This window comes from Gigantopelta aegis, chromosome 8, assembly GCF_016097555.1.
Source record: "Gigantopelta aegis isolate Gae_Host chromosome 8, Gae_host_genome, whole genome shotgun sequence".
Taxonomy (NCBI): Eukaryota; Metazoa; Mollusca; class Gastropoda; order Neomphalida; family Peltospiridae; genus Gigantopelta; species Gigantopelta aegis.
Window position 1 is genome coordinate 40,791,497 of NC_054706.1, and position 15,160 is coordinate 40,806,656.

Genomic DNA, 15,160 nt, shown 5'->3' on the forward strand with positions numbered 1-15,160 from the left:
AAACCGAGAATAAATTATAATTGGAAATGTGCATACAACATCAAATACTGAAACCTGGGATAACAGAATGGAACAAATTACACTTACTATCTAATGTTACACTAGCAATTTACTTTACTACTAACAACTAAATCAGTTATTTTGGGGGGTAAACTAAAAATGTTAAAGCCTATACTAATGGATCTACTGAATGAAACATTTCTGAATACCAGGACTTGTATCAGTTACAGGCTTTTCTATCACTCTTTCAATGATTTCCACTTTCTCAATGAGCAGTTTTTCAGGAACTGGCTCAGGTGTTGGAACAATTGGTTCCGGTTTCGGAACAACTGGTTCAGGTTCTGGAGTCGTTTGTGTGTAGGTCGTACTGACCTCTACCTTTTGAATCTCTGGCACATGTATAACCATAGGTTTGTCGTTTATATCATACAAAGTGGTGATTTGATCCACTGTTGAACAAAAAAATTACACATTTTGTTAATTGTACACTTGTAACAAATGATCCTGAAAATACTTAACAAGGTAAAAAACACATTTAATTAGCTATCTGTCCTTAAAATAGCAATATGTTTTTATTTTGGCAAGGGTTCGTATAATTAATAATTAGTTGTATGAATGATGGCATTTGTCAAAAATTAGGGTAAGTTGGTGTAAGGTTTTGGGGTTTTTCCCACTTTTTTGTTCTATTCATAATGAACAAGAAGAATATAATAATAATAATAATAATAATAATAATAATATGTGTGTGTGTATGTATGTATGTATGTATGTATGTATGTATGTATGTATGTATGTATATATGTGTGTATATATATATATATATATATATATATATATATATATATATATATATATATATATATATATATATATATATATATATATACACACACACGTCTATAAAAATTTAAATTAACAGTCACAAATCATTATTAACAATGATTTCCAAAAGGACAAGTTTGAAGATTAATAACTTCTGTGTTTTTAGTGTTAGTTTATATAATGTTTGGGTTTTCTCTTCTTTTTTTCTTTGTTCTTTTTTGGGTGTGATACAATTTCTGCATTATGAAAAATTTAAATAATATACTGAAATCCACTGTCATGTATAAAGAGAAACAATTCTCATTATATATATTTGGTGCATTTTAAACATTGATATTTAAAATTAATGACATTTTAATTTTAATGATTTTTTATGGTTTATAACATTTATTTTTATTATTATTATTATCATTTTTTAAACAAAATACAAGATAAAAATTTTTTTAAAACAATAAACGTACTAAGACTATCAAGGGCTCCTTTGTCCAACTTGTTTTTCATTTCTTCCTGAAAAACACAAATTTAATAACTAAAAAAAACAACAACAAACAAACAATTCACCTCATTTTAGTAGGGATACTTGCTTAATAATACATCAGCATATTGTTTAATGAATAAGTTAGGTGTTTATCATAATGTAATTGCAATACTTGGTTCTAGGGAATAAGAGAAGCCACTGCTACCACAAGAGCAGCCACTGCTACCACATAAGCTACTCTTACAGATTAGTACAAAGGGATGCAATATTACAGGCACCAGATAAGGTGTTTGGCATGACCATTGCTATCAAATTTCTCTACGTTAAACACTAGGGCTGCCTTCAACGTCAGCGTTCTCTACCCTCATCACTAGAGCTGCATATTTATTAACTTACCTGAAATTTCTCGACTCTCTTCACTAGGGAATGAATTTAATGTTTAACAACACCCCAGGACAAAAAAAATACATCGCCTATTGGGTGTCAAACAAAGGTAAGTAAACAAATATGATTAATCATCACTAGGGCTGAAAATTTATTAACTTACATGAGTCTGAGGGTGCATGATCATCAGTCAACTTACCTCCAGTTTCTCTACCCCGAGTCTGAGGGCTGCATGATCATCAGTCAACTTACCTCCAGTTTCTCTACCCTAAGTCTGAGGACTGCATGATCATCAGTCAACTTACCTCCGGTTTCTCTACCCCGAGGACTGCATGATCATCAGTCAACTTACCTCCAGTTTCTCCACCCTGAGCCTGAAACCTGCATGATCATCAGTCAACTTAACTCCAGTTTCTCTACCCTGAGTCTGAGGACTGCATGATTATCAGTCAACTTACCTCCAGTTTCTCTACCCTGAGTCTGAGGGCTGCATGATTATCAGTCAACTTACCTCCAGTTTCTCTACCCTGAGTCTGAGGGCTGCATGATTATCAGTCAACTTACCTCCGGTTTCTCTACTCTGAGGACTGCATGATCATCAGTCAACTTACCTCCAGTTTCTCTACCCTGAGTCTGAGGGCTGCATGATTATCAGTCAACTTACCTCCAGTTTCTCTACCCAGAGTCTGAGGGCTGCATGATTATCAGTCAACTTACCTCCGGTTTCTCTACTCTGAGGACTGCATAATCATCAGTCAACTTACCTCCAGTTTCTCTACCCTGAGTCTGAGGACTGCATGATCATCAGTCAACTTACCTCCAGTTTCTCTACCCTGAGCCTGAAGCCTGCATGATCATCAGTCAACTTACCTCCAGTTTCTCTACCCTGAGTCCGAGGACTGCATGATTATCAGTCAACTTACCTCCAGTTTCTCTACCCTGAGTCTAAGGGCTGCATGATCAGCAGTTAATGAGCCAAGATTTTCTAAGACGTCCAGAAGCTTGGGCGATGGTCCAGAGTGTGTAGCACTGTCGAGACTGGTCCTGGAAATACTTCGAGATGATGGCCGTGGTGATGGAACTACAGGTGGTTTTTCTTGTTCTGATCGGGCTGACAGGGGTCCGGCGGTTGAAGGTCGGCTTGTCTGTAAGCAGTTAATACACCATATATATTTGCTTATATTTGTCTTTTTTTCCCCCCATCAAAATATTAGTTTGTAACTTGGGAGGGTGAACTTAAGGATATCAGAAATTTATTCAAAAACATTTACCAATATTGCAAGATTTTAGTGTTGAATTATACCCAGTATTTATGCTCATATATGTTAATTTTACTATTTCATTATTTTTGGCATTAGATTAGTTTTTGTTACAAAATGTGTGATGACGATCTCGGAAGCCAAGATAACAGTTCACTTCGCTAAAATCATACCCATAATAAAGGAATGCTAAATTAAGGCTTTTGGACCACTACAGATATACACAATACTTGCTTTTGCTATAACAATAATAGAAAAATACAAATAATTAATAAAGGAGTATTATTTTTTTATTATAAAAATAAGCATTCTTTGTTGGAATAGAAGTTTAACATGACACCCCAGCACAAAAATACACATCGGCTATTGGGTGCCATAGCCAATATGTATTTTTGTGCTGGTGTGTCGTATTAAACATTCTTTCCAACAAAGAACGCTTATTTTGATGATAATAATAATAATACTTTAATTAAATAATCAAAAGCTCCCAGAATATGATTACTTGACCTGCAGTATACATAGGTCGACAATGAAGCCACTAACCAACGTGTGTTACAGATAATGGTAGTATACACTGTAGTGAGACGACCGCACATTACAAGATGGTGTTAAAGGGACAGACTCTAGTTTTTAAACACTAAGACATATTTTTCACCATTAGAACTGTTTATGATCACTGAAGTCAAACATTACTTATATTTTATTGTTTAGATTATCCATTTACATACAACCAAAGTGTTTCTGGTCATCCTGGTGTTTCTAACACCACAAAATGCATTTTTTATATTTTTAAAAACGCACGTGCCTCTGAGAAGCAATGATTATGGAGTCGTGTTTTAGTCTATTTTTAAGGGTCTTTCAATTGTTTCTCTTGTTTCACTCTGTTGTATCCAAATTTGTTTCACGATTGTAAATTAACCAAACTTAGTGTTAATTTTTATAGGTTGAAACTAGGATCTAGGTGAAAAATATGCCTTTGTGTTTAAAAACTAGGGTCTGTCCCTTTAATATGGCAACTGTGCATTTATACAGTCTGAAATTGAAGTGTTTGTTGTCAGGAAAACATGTGGTACAAATTTATCCCACTGTGACTGGATCACAAAACTAATGCAGAGTAACAAAACTAATGTGGGGGTCACAAAACTAATGCACTGCACACTCACTATGTGGGGTTCATTGTCAAAAGTTAAAACAATGGCTGCATCTACTAAATAGTGAAAGTGTCAGTATTTTGATAATTAATTAATAAATTATATTTTTTTTTTTTTTATTATTATAGAAAAATCTTGTTAAATATATTATAGATAAAAATATGTAGCAGTCAAAAAGCCTTAATTTAGCCTTCCTTTAAATAATGGCAAAAATACTGAAACGTTTGCTATTTAGTAGATGCAGCCATAGTTTTAGCCTTCAACTGGTAGGTATATGTTAAAGGTGGGCGAGTATATACTCTTTTAATTTTATTCTTATTCTACCTATTTATGGTTTAAGCTGATCATGACTGTCCACATTAAGCTATTTGGGATGTTTGACTATGACAAAGGTTAAGTGTTAGTGAGAGAGAAGTCACTGTGGTGGTCTTGTGTGGTGCTATGGATTGGAATGGGTCCTGATAAATGATATCAATATGTAACAGTGTTAAACTATATAGCTTAACCACATGTGCCACTGGTGCCAGTGTGACAGGTATAATTATCTTAAAAATCATTAACTCTCCATGAAATACATGCTGCCAAACTCATGTAACACACATTAACAGATTTAAGGTAGCTGATCCATCACACACTGGCCACACCATACATGACAGTGCGTGTCAAAAGTAGCTAACATTCAGTGTTTTATAACTCCCATCGGGCAGCCATCAAGCACGAAACCTCAAGAGGATCATAACAATGAACTAATCCTATTGATTGCTAATCTGATACAGCCACAAGGATCTCGTCGACATACACTGAAATACCGCATTCTAATGTACATAAGATCGCTGGTTACTAATTAATCCACACAGGAGAAAGCTAAATACAGCTATCGTGGAGAATAAATATGGCTATTTCAGAAAGCCAATAACCGGTCTTGATGACTCTGCTGTTAGGCCATTAGGTTTAAGGGTGGTAGATCCTGGTTTCACATTCCATTACCAGCTCCAATGGAGAGGTATTAGACCACTAAATAGTAACTTTTGTCCTAGACAAACAGTCTAGATAAAATAATCTGCTAAGAAATCCCTGCTATTGCTATTTTCAATGTATTTTTTATGAGAACGGTACACATTTTCTAATAAAATATTATCAGCTTTAGTTATAATTTCTCAATGCCTTTCAAGTTCATTTACTGTTTTAGAGACAAAACAGGGTTTTTTTATCATTGCAAAAATAATTTAATAATTTCATCTTCTATCAGATTCTAGGGCATTTTACCCTTGGCTATTTTTTCCCCCAGTTAAATCACCCAAATTAATTCCACTCCCCTTGTAAATTTCCCCTGAAAAGTTCTCCCCAATACTTGTCTATAGTATCTGAAAAAAAGTGAATGTGTTTTGTTAACTGCAATTTATCAAAGCAACAGAGAAGTTAGCTGGAGTACAGTTGGTTATTTACTATCAGCCAAATCGTGAATGGTGATGTTAAATTAAATATCTCATCTGAAAAGCAATGTGTTAAGTAAACTGTTATTATGAAATTCTTTGTTGAACTATTACATGTTTTCTGTTTTATTCCATCATAAACCTGTATCAACCGATGGTTCAGCAGCATATATCACACACATTTTAAACATTATTTGTCATTTTTAATGACATGTAGGTATAAATTATAGTTACAGGAGAAACAAAACACATTAAATATTAAAACACTAAAGGACATATCACCTGTTTATTGGTAGATCCGTCTGATCAGACCTAAATTTTATTGAATTTGTACCGTTAGCTGCAGAAAAAAGTGTACTGGTAGCTGTTGTCATACCTAATGTGTAGAAAATGTTTCAGTAACTTTTATTTAATTTAATATTAGAGAATGTATACAATCATCCCCCAACCCCTCACCCCACAGGTGCGAGAGCAAGTCTTCACATTCGGGCAAAATGAGCCTGCCTGAAACCTTTCCATCATTCTACTAACATTATTAGTTGTACTCCATGTAAAAATGCAACAGTCAGTGACAGTCACTTTTCACACCCGTGTTTTGGCTTCATACACAATAAATGCAAGATATTGGATAATCTAACAATAACTTTCTGACATGATATATTTGACAAAAGGTACTTTTTATTTCCTGTATTTACCATTCCTTGACACCCAATAGCTGATGTATTTTTTTTGCTGGGGTGTCATTCATTTCCTCAACCTTTTTTATTAATTAAACAAGGACGTTTTCATTTGTGATATTTCTTTTGTTACCATGGAAACAAATAGCCAACAAATAGCCAGAATGACCAAATTCACAGTTTAGGAGTGAGCACAACTCCAAAACCATTCAAGATAACTTCAGTAAACTTTGTACATATATCAGTATATAGTGGGATAGTGGTGCCTTTTGTTATAAGTTTTCATTTTTGATATTTTGTTTTGTTATCATAGAAATATATAGCCAAATTCATTGTTTCATTGCCTGTTTCCAGAGTGCAACTCCAAAACTGTTTATGATAACTTCATGAAATGTTGTTCACATCTTAAGCTAGTGGTCTAGTAGTGCCTTTTGCTATGAGGTAGTTTTTACTTTCAATATTTTTTCTGTTACCATGAAAACCAATATCCAGAGTATTCAAATTCAGTTTCCAGAGCACTACTCCAAAACCATTCAAGATAACATTACTAAACATTGTACACATATTAATCTAGTGGTCTTGTAAAGCCTTTTGCTGAAGGAGTTTTAATTTTTAACATTTGTTTCTGTTACTAATAGACAGAATGCCCAAATTTACTCTTTCATTCACAGTTTCCACAGCACCATTCCAAAATTGTTCAAGATAACTTTATGAAATATTGTACACAAATCAGTCTACTGGTCTAGTAGTACTCCTGGAGCTGGCGACCTTTTGCATGCATGAGAGGTCCCCTAAATCACCCTCCATATTTCATAAGGAGACCACCTGGGCCACCATAAAAATCAGGGTGGACATTCTGATTCCTGGCAATAAGTAAGAAATTTGACCGTATGTACAATATTAACATGTTGAAAAAGTGACAAAAAATTAGGGGTAGGGAAAATTAAATTTGACATAACTTGGCAAGATATCAATATACCACAGCATTTTACCCACCAAAATGAATAAAGATATTTTAGATTGGATAATTTTCAAGGTCAACAGAGGTCAAATTATGACATCATCAGGGTGTTGCCTTTAAATTACGACCTTCCCCCAAAATTATAATGGACTCTCAAAAGTTCAGAATAAAGATAGGCATTGTTTATTTAGCTTTCCTGCAAGACAGACATCTTAGGTAAGTTTCTAAAATCATAACCTTTGAAAAATGTAACATATTAACCCTTTAGATGGCATTTGAAATTTTAACCAAAATGCAAAATTACTAGATTTTCGTTAAGAAGTCAAAAACACCACAGAACTTGCAACAATAATGTTCCATTTGTAACTTGTATCATCTACCAATGCTAAAGAGCAAAGGGATATCTGAAAAACTTTCATGACATTAGCTGACCTTGACGATCGGATATGGGGTCAAATGTCATCAAGGTGTAACACTGCTTTTATTAGAATGACACATCATCATAAACAGTTGTCAAAACCATATTTGTCCACTGCATATTCAGCTCCTTTTATGTTCATTAGGTTCTTCTACCCTTTATTTGCTATTAGGCAACCACAAAAATTTGGACAAATTTGCAGGGAGTTGAAAAGCTGATAGCAACTGCTGACCAGCAGAAAGTTTTATGATACCATGATCCAATTCGAACATAAAGCCCCTGGGATCAAACCCCTTTGTTTGCATGGCTTGTTGGAGTTAGATCAAGGATAGTTTTCTTGCTATGGTGGAAAAGAAAATAGCTTAGTTTAGAATTGTGTGATGATCCACATATAAGCACTCCAGATCATTACTATCCTGTAACAGGATTTTTCATTCAGGATTCACCTAAAGACCTGCAGCTTTAGTTGATAAAATACTATTACTATCATAGCCAGTTAAATAATACACTTTGGTGAGGACCATGCAGAAATCTGATCAGACTTTTGTTGCAAAAATATGAACTGAAATGTACCTGGATGTATTCTTAACACAAGCTCACACCCAGAGTTCTTTCAGTCCACCATATTAGACTGTAAGGCTAACACAAGCACATCGATGTCACTGGATAGCTACATTACACTTGTTGAATTGTAACTAACTACATGGATGGCATAAGCAATAAAGAATAAGATTTATTCTTCATATTTAAAGTATTACATCTGCTTTCTCAATATCTACATATGTCAATATGTGGTAATGGCACAGGATTGTTTGCAAAATGGCCATACCTGGTTCTACATTGGAAATATCAATTCCTCTAATCACTATATTTTTCTTGGTGACAGGGTTTTCCACGATAAAATTCCAGAGTAACTTGTTGGATGATGCCCAGAAAGCATCCAATGAAACAAGTAATTTCGTCTCACTTTTCAAATATTTGCATATGTCTTAACCCTCTGACTACTGCAGGCGAGATATCTCGCCCGACGTCACGCCAGTCGACATACTGTACACTATACAGTGTATTCCCCAATTCATATTTCCCACCGTTTTGCACACGACACTAACAGGAAACAGAAGTCAATCCAGCTTCCTGTATCTTTAGTTGGTGTTTTTCTTTGGAAAATAACTTTTAATTTTGAGTTTAAAAAGTGGTTTTCGGCAAGTATTTTCGTTTGACAACAATGGTGGCACATGGCAGTAATTTTCAGGGATCGATAGCTGATTGTGACAGCTAATTTGATAATAAATTTGATCTTTTACCAACAACGAAAATCACCAAATATTGGGATATGAATCGTAGTTCGTTTTTTTTTTAATTCAGGTCAGAAAACCACTGTTATCAGGAATAATAAGACATAAATACTGGACAGCTGGCCACAAATGCCGTTAAGTAAATGCGACTTTTAAAATTTTTGGCCTAATTTTATTCAACATTAAAGGGACAGACCCTAGTTTCAACCCGTGGAAATTAACACTAAGTTTAGTTAATCTACAAACATGTAACACATTTGGATAAAGATACAATGGAGTGAAACATGAGTCTGTGACTTTGAAATAGTGAAATACCCTCTAAAAATAGACTAAAACTCGACTCCATAACTGATACTTCTCAGACGCACGTGTGTTTTTAAAAATATGAGAAATGCATTTTGTGATATTAAAAACACCAGGATCACCGTAACACGAACATGGATAATCAAAACAATAAAATCTAAGCATAGTATAATTTCTGTTATCAAAAGCGGCTCTAATAGTAAAAAAGTATGCCTTAGTGTTGAAAAACTAGGGTATGTCGCTTTAACTGATCTCAAATATCATAAAAATCATAAAAACCCATGAAAATAATACTTACCGATTCATTATATGAACTTTATTTTATGTATTTATAAATTATTTAAGTGAATATATGTGAGTAAAAATTAAACTTGTACCCACTCAATGTGGTTTTTGTCAAAAATTAATCCAGTAGTCTAAAGGTTAAACAATATCAGTTGCATTTGTAAAAGGAGTCTCATCACATCAACAATGATGATACTAGCTGTCCTCATTTTTCAGTCTTTCAGTTAAATTCCTTTCTAATTCATGACACAATGCACATTTCACCGGATGAACACCCATTGATATGAATGATATGATGCTTTCTGGGTATGATCCAGCAAAAAGGTCAAACTACAGAAGCAACGGCTGAATTTCATTATGAAAAACCCTATCTCCAACACAGATATATTGATTAGTGGAACTGTCTTTTCCAGAGAGTCCAATATAGAACCATGTATGAGCATACTGAACAACACCAATTCCATGGTATTACATGGTTGTTTGTTTTTTTTTTGTTTTTTTTTAATGATTTATTGTCCCCCAGAACATAGACAGTGAACAGGTTGGGGAGCCGTGGTCACTGCCTTACAAAGTACATATTTAAACAATAGTATCTAAACAAAATATGCTATTTAAATATGTTAATGCTTTCTATGATATTTATAAAATATATACCTGTGTTGTTGATTTTGATGTGTTTGTTAAAATAATTATGATGTATTGAGTTATCACTGACTCAAGTTTCTTATAAAATTGATTTAAATATTATTTATATATTCATAATATGTGCTATTGTTCCTCATGCTATACATATTACATGTATGCTGATGTTGTTTCTTTGAATGTATGTATTTATAATATCATGTATAGATTAGAGAGGGCCTCATGGGAGACCAGTCACCTTGTACTGAATGTGTTTACCCTCTGAAAATAAAGAATTTTATTATTATTATTATTATTATTATTATAAGACGGGTAGGGAGAGGGAGAGGGAGGGGGAGGGGGAGAGGGAGGGGGAGAGGGAGAGGGAGAGGGAGGGGGAGAGGGAGAGGGAGGGGGAGAGGGAGAGGGAGAGGGAGAGGGAGAGGGAGAGGGTGCAACAGCAGTAGATAAGTATAATGAAGTTGTGGGGATATTGAGAGAGTATTAGAGAATGACATTTTTATTAGTACTCTATTTCCAAGTGAACATTCAAAGCATTATGTTTAATTAAAACATTCTTTCAAAGAGTGTTTTATAGGGTGTCCATTGCTTATGAAATGCTTCCTAGTTGCAATTTTTATAATAAATATATTTTTCTATTTCAAAATTATTTTGTAGAATATTTTTCGCAGCATTGACATGTAAATTTCTTTTTTGTATTTTCATACAGTAAATATAATATTTTATGTTGATAGTCAGCCAATTTACAAAATCACCTTTTTCGTTGTTGATCATGCCTAACATAACTATGTCTCTGCTTAGAGTAATATTAATTCCAGTTTCATTTCTTATCCATTCTTCTATTGCTTCCCACAAAGAATGTACTAAACTACATTCAAATAGAAGGTGTTGTATGGTTTCAGGTGATTTGTTGCAAAAACTACAGGCATTGGAATCAATATAATTAATCATATTTAGGAATTTGTTAGTTGTAAGAATTCGGTGTATTACATGTTGACATAGATATTGAGGAAGCAGACGTAAGACTCATTCCTTCTACATAGTTAATTATGGTTCAACCAGGGTAGTGTTGCTATGCAATGACACCTATGTCCTTTTGTTAGCCTTATATTATTGGTCAAACCTCTAATATGATATACTGGAAGAACTTTGTTGGGAGTACAACCAGGAACATTCCTGTCCATGTTGTATCAAGTTATGTCAGATATGTTTGCTGTGAGAGTACTAACAAAGTTTGCAACTTAAATCTGCAGATCTAAAGGCGAACTTTGAAATGAACTTTAAGCACTTTGGAAAACATCTTGATAGTACTGATCTCAACTTGGTAGAACAGATCAATGACATTTCTCTTGCTATGGCATAAAGAAAATACCTAAGTTGATTCAAGTTTGAACACTTCTCAAGGTGCTGTTCTACCAAGTCCAGATCAGTACTGACAAGCAACCTACTAACAGGTGAACTGTACTGATGGTACTAACATGTATGCTTGATTCTAGGTGCATTAGATTTGAATTGAAAACAGTGTTGCACCTTGATGACCTTTGACCCCCATACCCCAACCATTAAGTTTAGATATCCCAGTGTCAGATCTAACGTGCCCCCCCCCCCCCCTTTTTTTTTTTTACATTTGAGAATATGAGAAATCCCTTCAAGAACGTTTTTAAGTACCGTATTTGACCGGAAATAAGCCCATGCCTGTGAATAAGCCCACTCCCATTTTTAGCAGATCTAAAGAATTAGGCCTATATCCTTGAATAAGTCCATACCCAAATATGTAGTATGTTTGCTATCAAAATTCACTGAAAGTTCAAAAGATCGTTGGGTGACAAACTGGTCCCAAAATAACAAGTATTAAAATGATTTAAAACAATGTTGTAGTTTGTGTTGTTTTTATTTTTTATAGCTTAATAAATACGATTATATTACCAATAAAGTGCATAATTTTAGTACTATGTACCATCCCCCCACCCCACCCAGCCACAAACACACTACAGTCATATGCAATCAACAATTTCACTGTCGGCTATTGTACTTTGATCAACAAAGCGACCATTTCATGAAACCTAAAGTATGTCTGTTTCACTTGTGTCTTTGATGAAAGCCGACCTTCCTGGCCTACAGTAAAAATAGCTACAACAAAAACCTTTCTGATTGGTTGATTCGTAATACTACTTGTGACATCCCATGAACTGACTGTTGTGAGGTATGGAAGAGGGCGTGAAGACTGCCTTGATTGACAACCAACTCATGATTGGTTGAATGGTGTGGTAAGCATTTTAATTAATTGACTGTTGTTTTTGTTGTTAATTCTCAGTTGAGGCGCACATGCTCTCTCATTAATGAATAAAATAAAAGAAATAAGAGTTTAACACAAACGATGCAGCCACATCTGTGTTTTTATAATATCATTAGGTTTATTTAGTACTAATCACACATAACGAATTGAGAGGAAATATTATGCATCAAACAAAATGAATAGAAAAGGTGAGTAATATTGATAAACAAGCTCGCTTGGGGTAATTACTGAGAAATGCTATATAGTGGGTCTTAAAAATTACACATAGTTTCTGTTTTCACCAATATACACTGAACATGCCTTTCGTACGCAAACGGTATACTGTAAAAGATAAGTTAGATGTTGTTGGCTGGTTTAGATGTAATGGCCGAAATCTGTCCGCGGCTGAAAGAGAATATGGCATTTCAAGAAAACAGGTTCGACTGTGGGACAAAGATTACGAGAAATTGCTGATGTTTTCGAAAGGCAAAGATAGCAAACGAAAGAATATTGGTAGTGGAGCGGAAGCAATGAACACCGAAATGGATCAAGCCGTCTTTGAATGGTTCAAGGATGAGCGGGCAGAAGGTAGATGCGTGTCCAAATACTTTCTGCCAAGCAAGGCCCGAGAAGTTGCCAATCAGCTTACAGTACAGAAGTTCCAGGCATCAAACGGGTGGCTACGTAGGTGGAAGCAGCGATATTCGGTGGGAATCAGATGGGGGACAAACGACGCACAGAAAATCCCGAGTGATTACAAGGAGAAAATTTCAGGTTTTCATTCAGCAATCCGCGCTTTAAGACAGAAATGGGACTACACAGATTACAATATAGCGAATATGGACCAGACGATGGTTAGATTTGACACTGTACCAAAATACACAAATGAGGTCAAAGAAGCAAAGACTGTGCGAATCTCTCACACCGGCGGTGCTAAAAAGGGGTGTACAGTAGCTTTGACGGCGAGTGCTAAGGGAGACAAACGGAAAGCTTTGATCATCTTGGAGAATGTACAAGGAGAATGTACAAGGAGGCGTAGATTTGTGAAAAATCATTCACAAGCCCCATAGGGGCAAATTAATTATTTTTCATCAATCTACACTTCCGGGTGCATTCTCCAAATTAATCCATTATTCATTAAAACAAATTACATGATTGCTAAATTAACTTCTATTTTATTTTTTATAATGAAAATATTGGTTAAAATGACAAAACTAAAAACCCGAAAACTATAGGATACTTTCAGACCTAACCTAACTGATTCGGTCAGGAAATCCACAGCAGTGGATGGTTGGTATCAAGTGTGATGCACATGCTAAACATGTAATCTCTGATTTCTGATTTAGTTTCCGATAATCTTTGCTGTGTTCCGCCAGAATATATTACTATCACCACTAGTATCAGGTTTATAAGGTTTAAATTACATATTTATTTGATGATGCATATGTTTGACCTCATAGGCTAAAGCATTGTACTTGTTTACAATGAATATGTTCTGTCACTAGTGGGTTCAAAATGCATGACCTGAATACATAAAAAGTTCAAATTGCATTGTTTCGCAGGTGTTGATTCTTGAAAAATAATCTACACCTAGAACAATAGTGTGACGTCACAGGTATGGATTAAATATTGTGAATTACCTATGGTTTGGACAACTATTTATGATGGGTCATTCTGATGAAAACTGTTGCACATTGATGACCTTTGACCCCATATCCAACTATCAAGGTCAGCTATCGTCAAGAGCCTTTTTCAGATATCCCTTTGCACTTTAGCATTGGTAGATGATGAAATTTACCAAATGAAACATTATTGTTACTAAGTTCTGTAGCGTTTTTTGACTTCTTACTGAATATCTTGTAATTTAAAATTTTGGTCAAAATTTCAAATGCCATCTAAAGGGTTAATATGTTATATTTTACAAAGGTTATGATTTCTAAAACTTAACTAGGATGTCTTCTTGCAGAAAAACTAAATAAACAATGTCTAGTTTTATTTTGTCCATTACAATTTTAGGGGGTCGTAATTTAAAGGCAACACCCTGATGACATTATAATTTGACCTCTGTTGACCGTAAACACTATTCAATCTAAAACATCTTTATTTTATTTAATAGGGGAAACTACAAGCTTCATTTTGGTGTATAAAATGCTGATATATTGATATCTCACCAAGTTATGTCAAATTTAATTTTCCCTACCCCTAATTTTTTGTCATTTTTTCACCATGTTAATTTTATACATAAGATCAAATTTCTCACTTATTACCAGGAATCAGAATGTCCACCATGATTTTTATGATGGCCCAGGTGGTCTCCTTATCAAATATGGAGGGTGATTTAGGGGACCTCTCATGCATGCAAAAAGCCCCCAGCTCCAGGAGTTTTCATTCTTAATATTTTTTGTTTTGTTACCATGGAATCATATATCCAAATTCACTGTTTCTGGAGCATAACTCCAAAACCATTAAAGATAACTTCCCAGAGTTGTGTACACATCAGTCTAGTAGTCTAGCAGTGCCTATTTGCTCTGAAGGAGTTTTCACTTTCAATATTTTTTCTGTTACCAGCCAAATGTGTGAGGTTTCCATTTCATTAGCAGGGGTGCAGGGGATATTGATGACCAAGTCTTCTTGTTGTTATGCATACAATATTTCTGGTGTTTGTATTTAAACTCTTATAAGATTTCACTATGTTGGCAGTTTTTCTATTTGGTCCCGAAGTGATTTCAATTCATCTAAACTATTTTGTAAAGTATGAAAACAAATATTGTAAATGT

At 34.6% G+C, this 15,160-nt stretch overlaps 1 protein-coding gene across 1 annotated transcript in view; it reads right to left on the reverse strand.

Annotated features, from left to right (window-relative positions):
• The window catches only part of LOC121378708 (glutamine-rich protein 2-like), a 101,460-nt gene that overhangs the window by 52,728 nt on the left and 33,572 nt on the right, over window positions 1–15,160 (reverse strand). The window contains exons 6-7 of the mRNA XM_041506992.1: window positions 2,608–2,829; window positions 1,284–1,329 (exon numbers count right to left, since the gene is read on the reverse strand). Coding sequence (XP_041362926.1) covers window positions 1,284–1,329; window positions 2,608–2,829 — 268 coding nt within the window. The remainder of the gene's footprint in view (window positions 1–1,283; window positions 1,330–2,607; window positions 2,830–15,160) is intronic.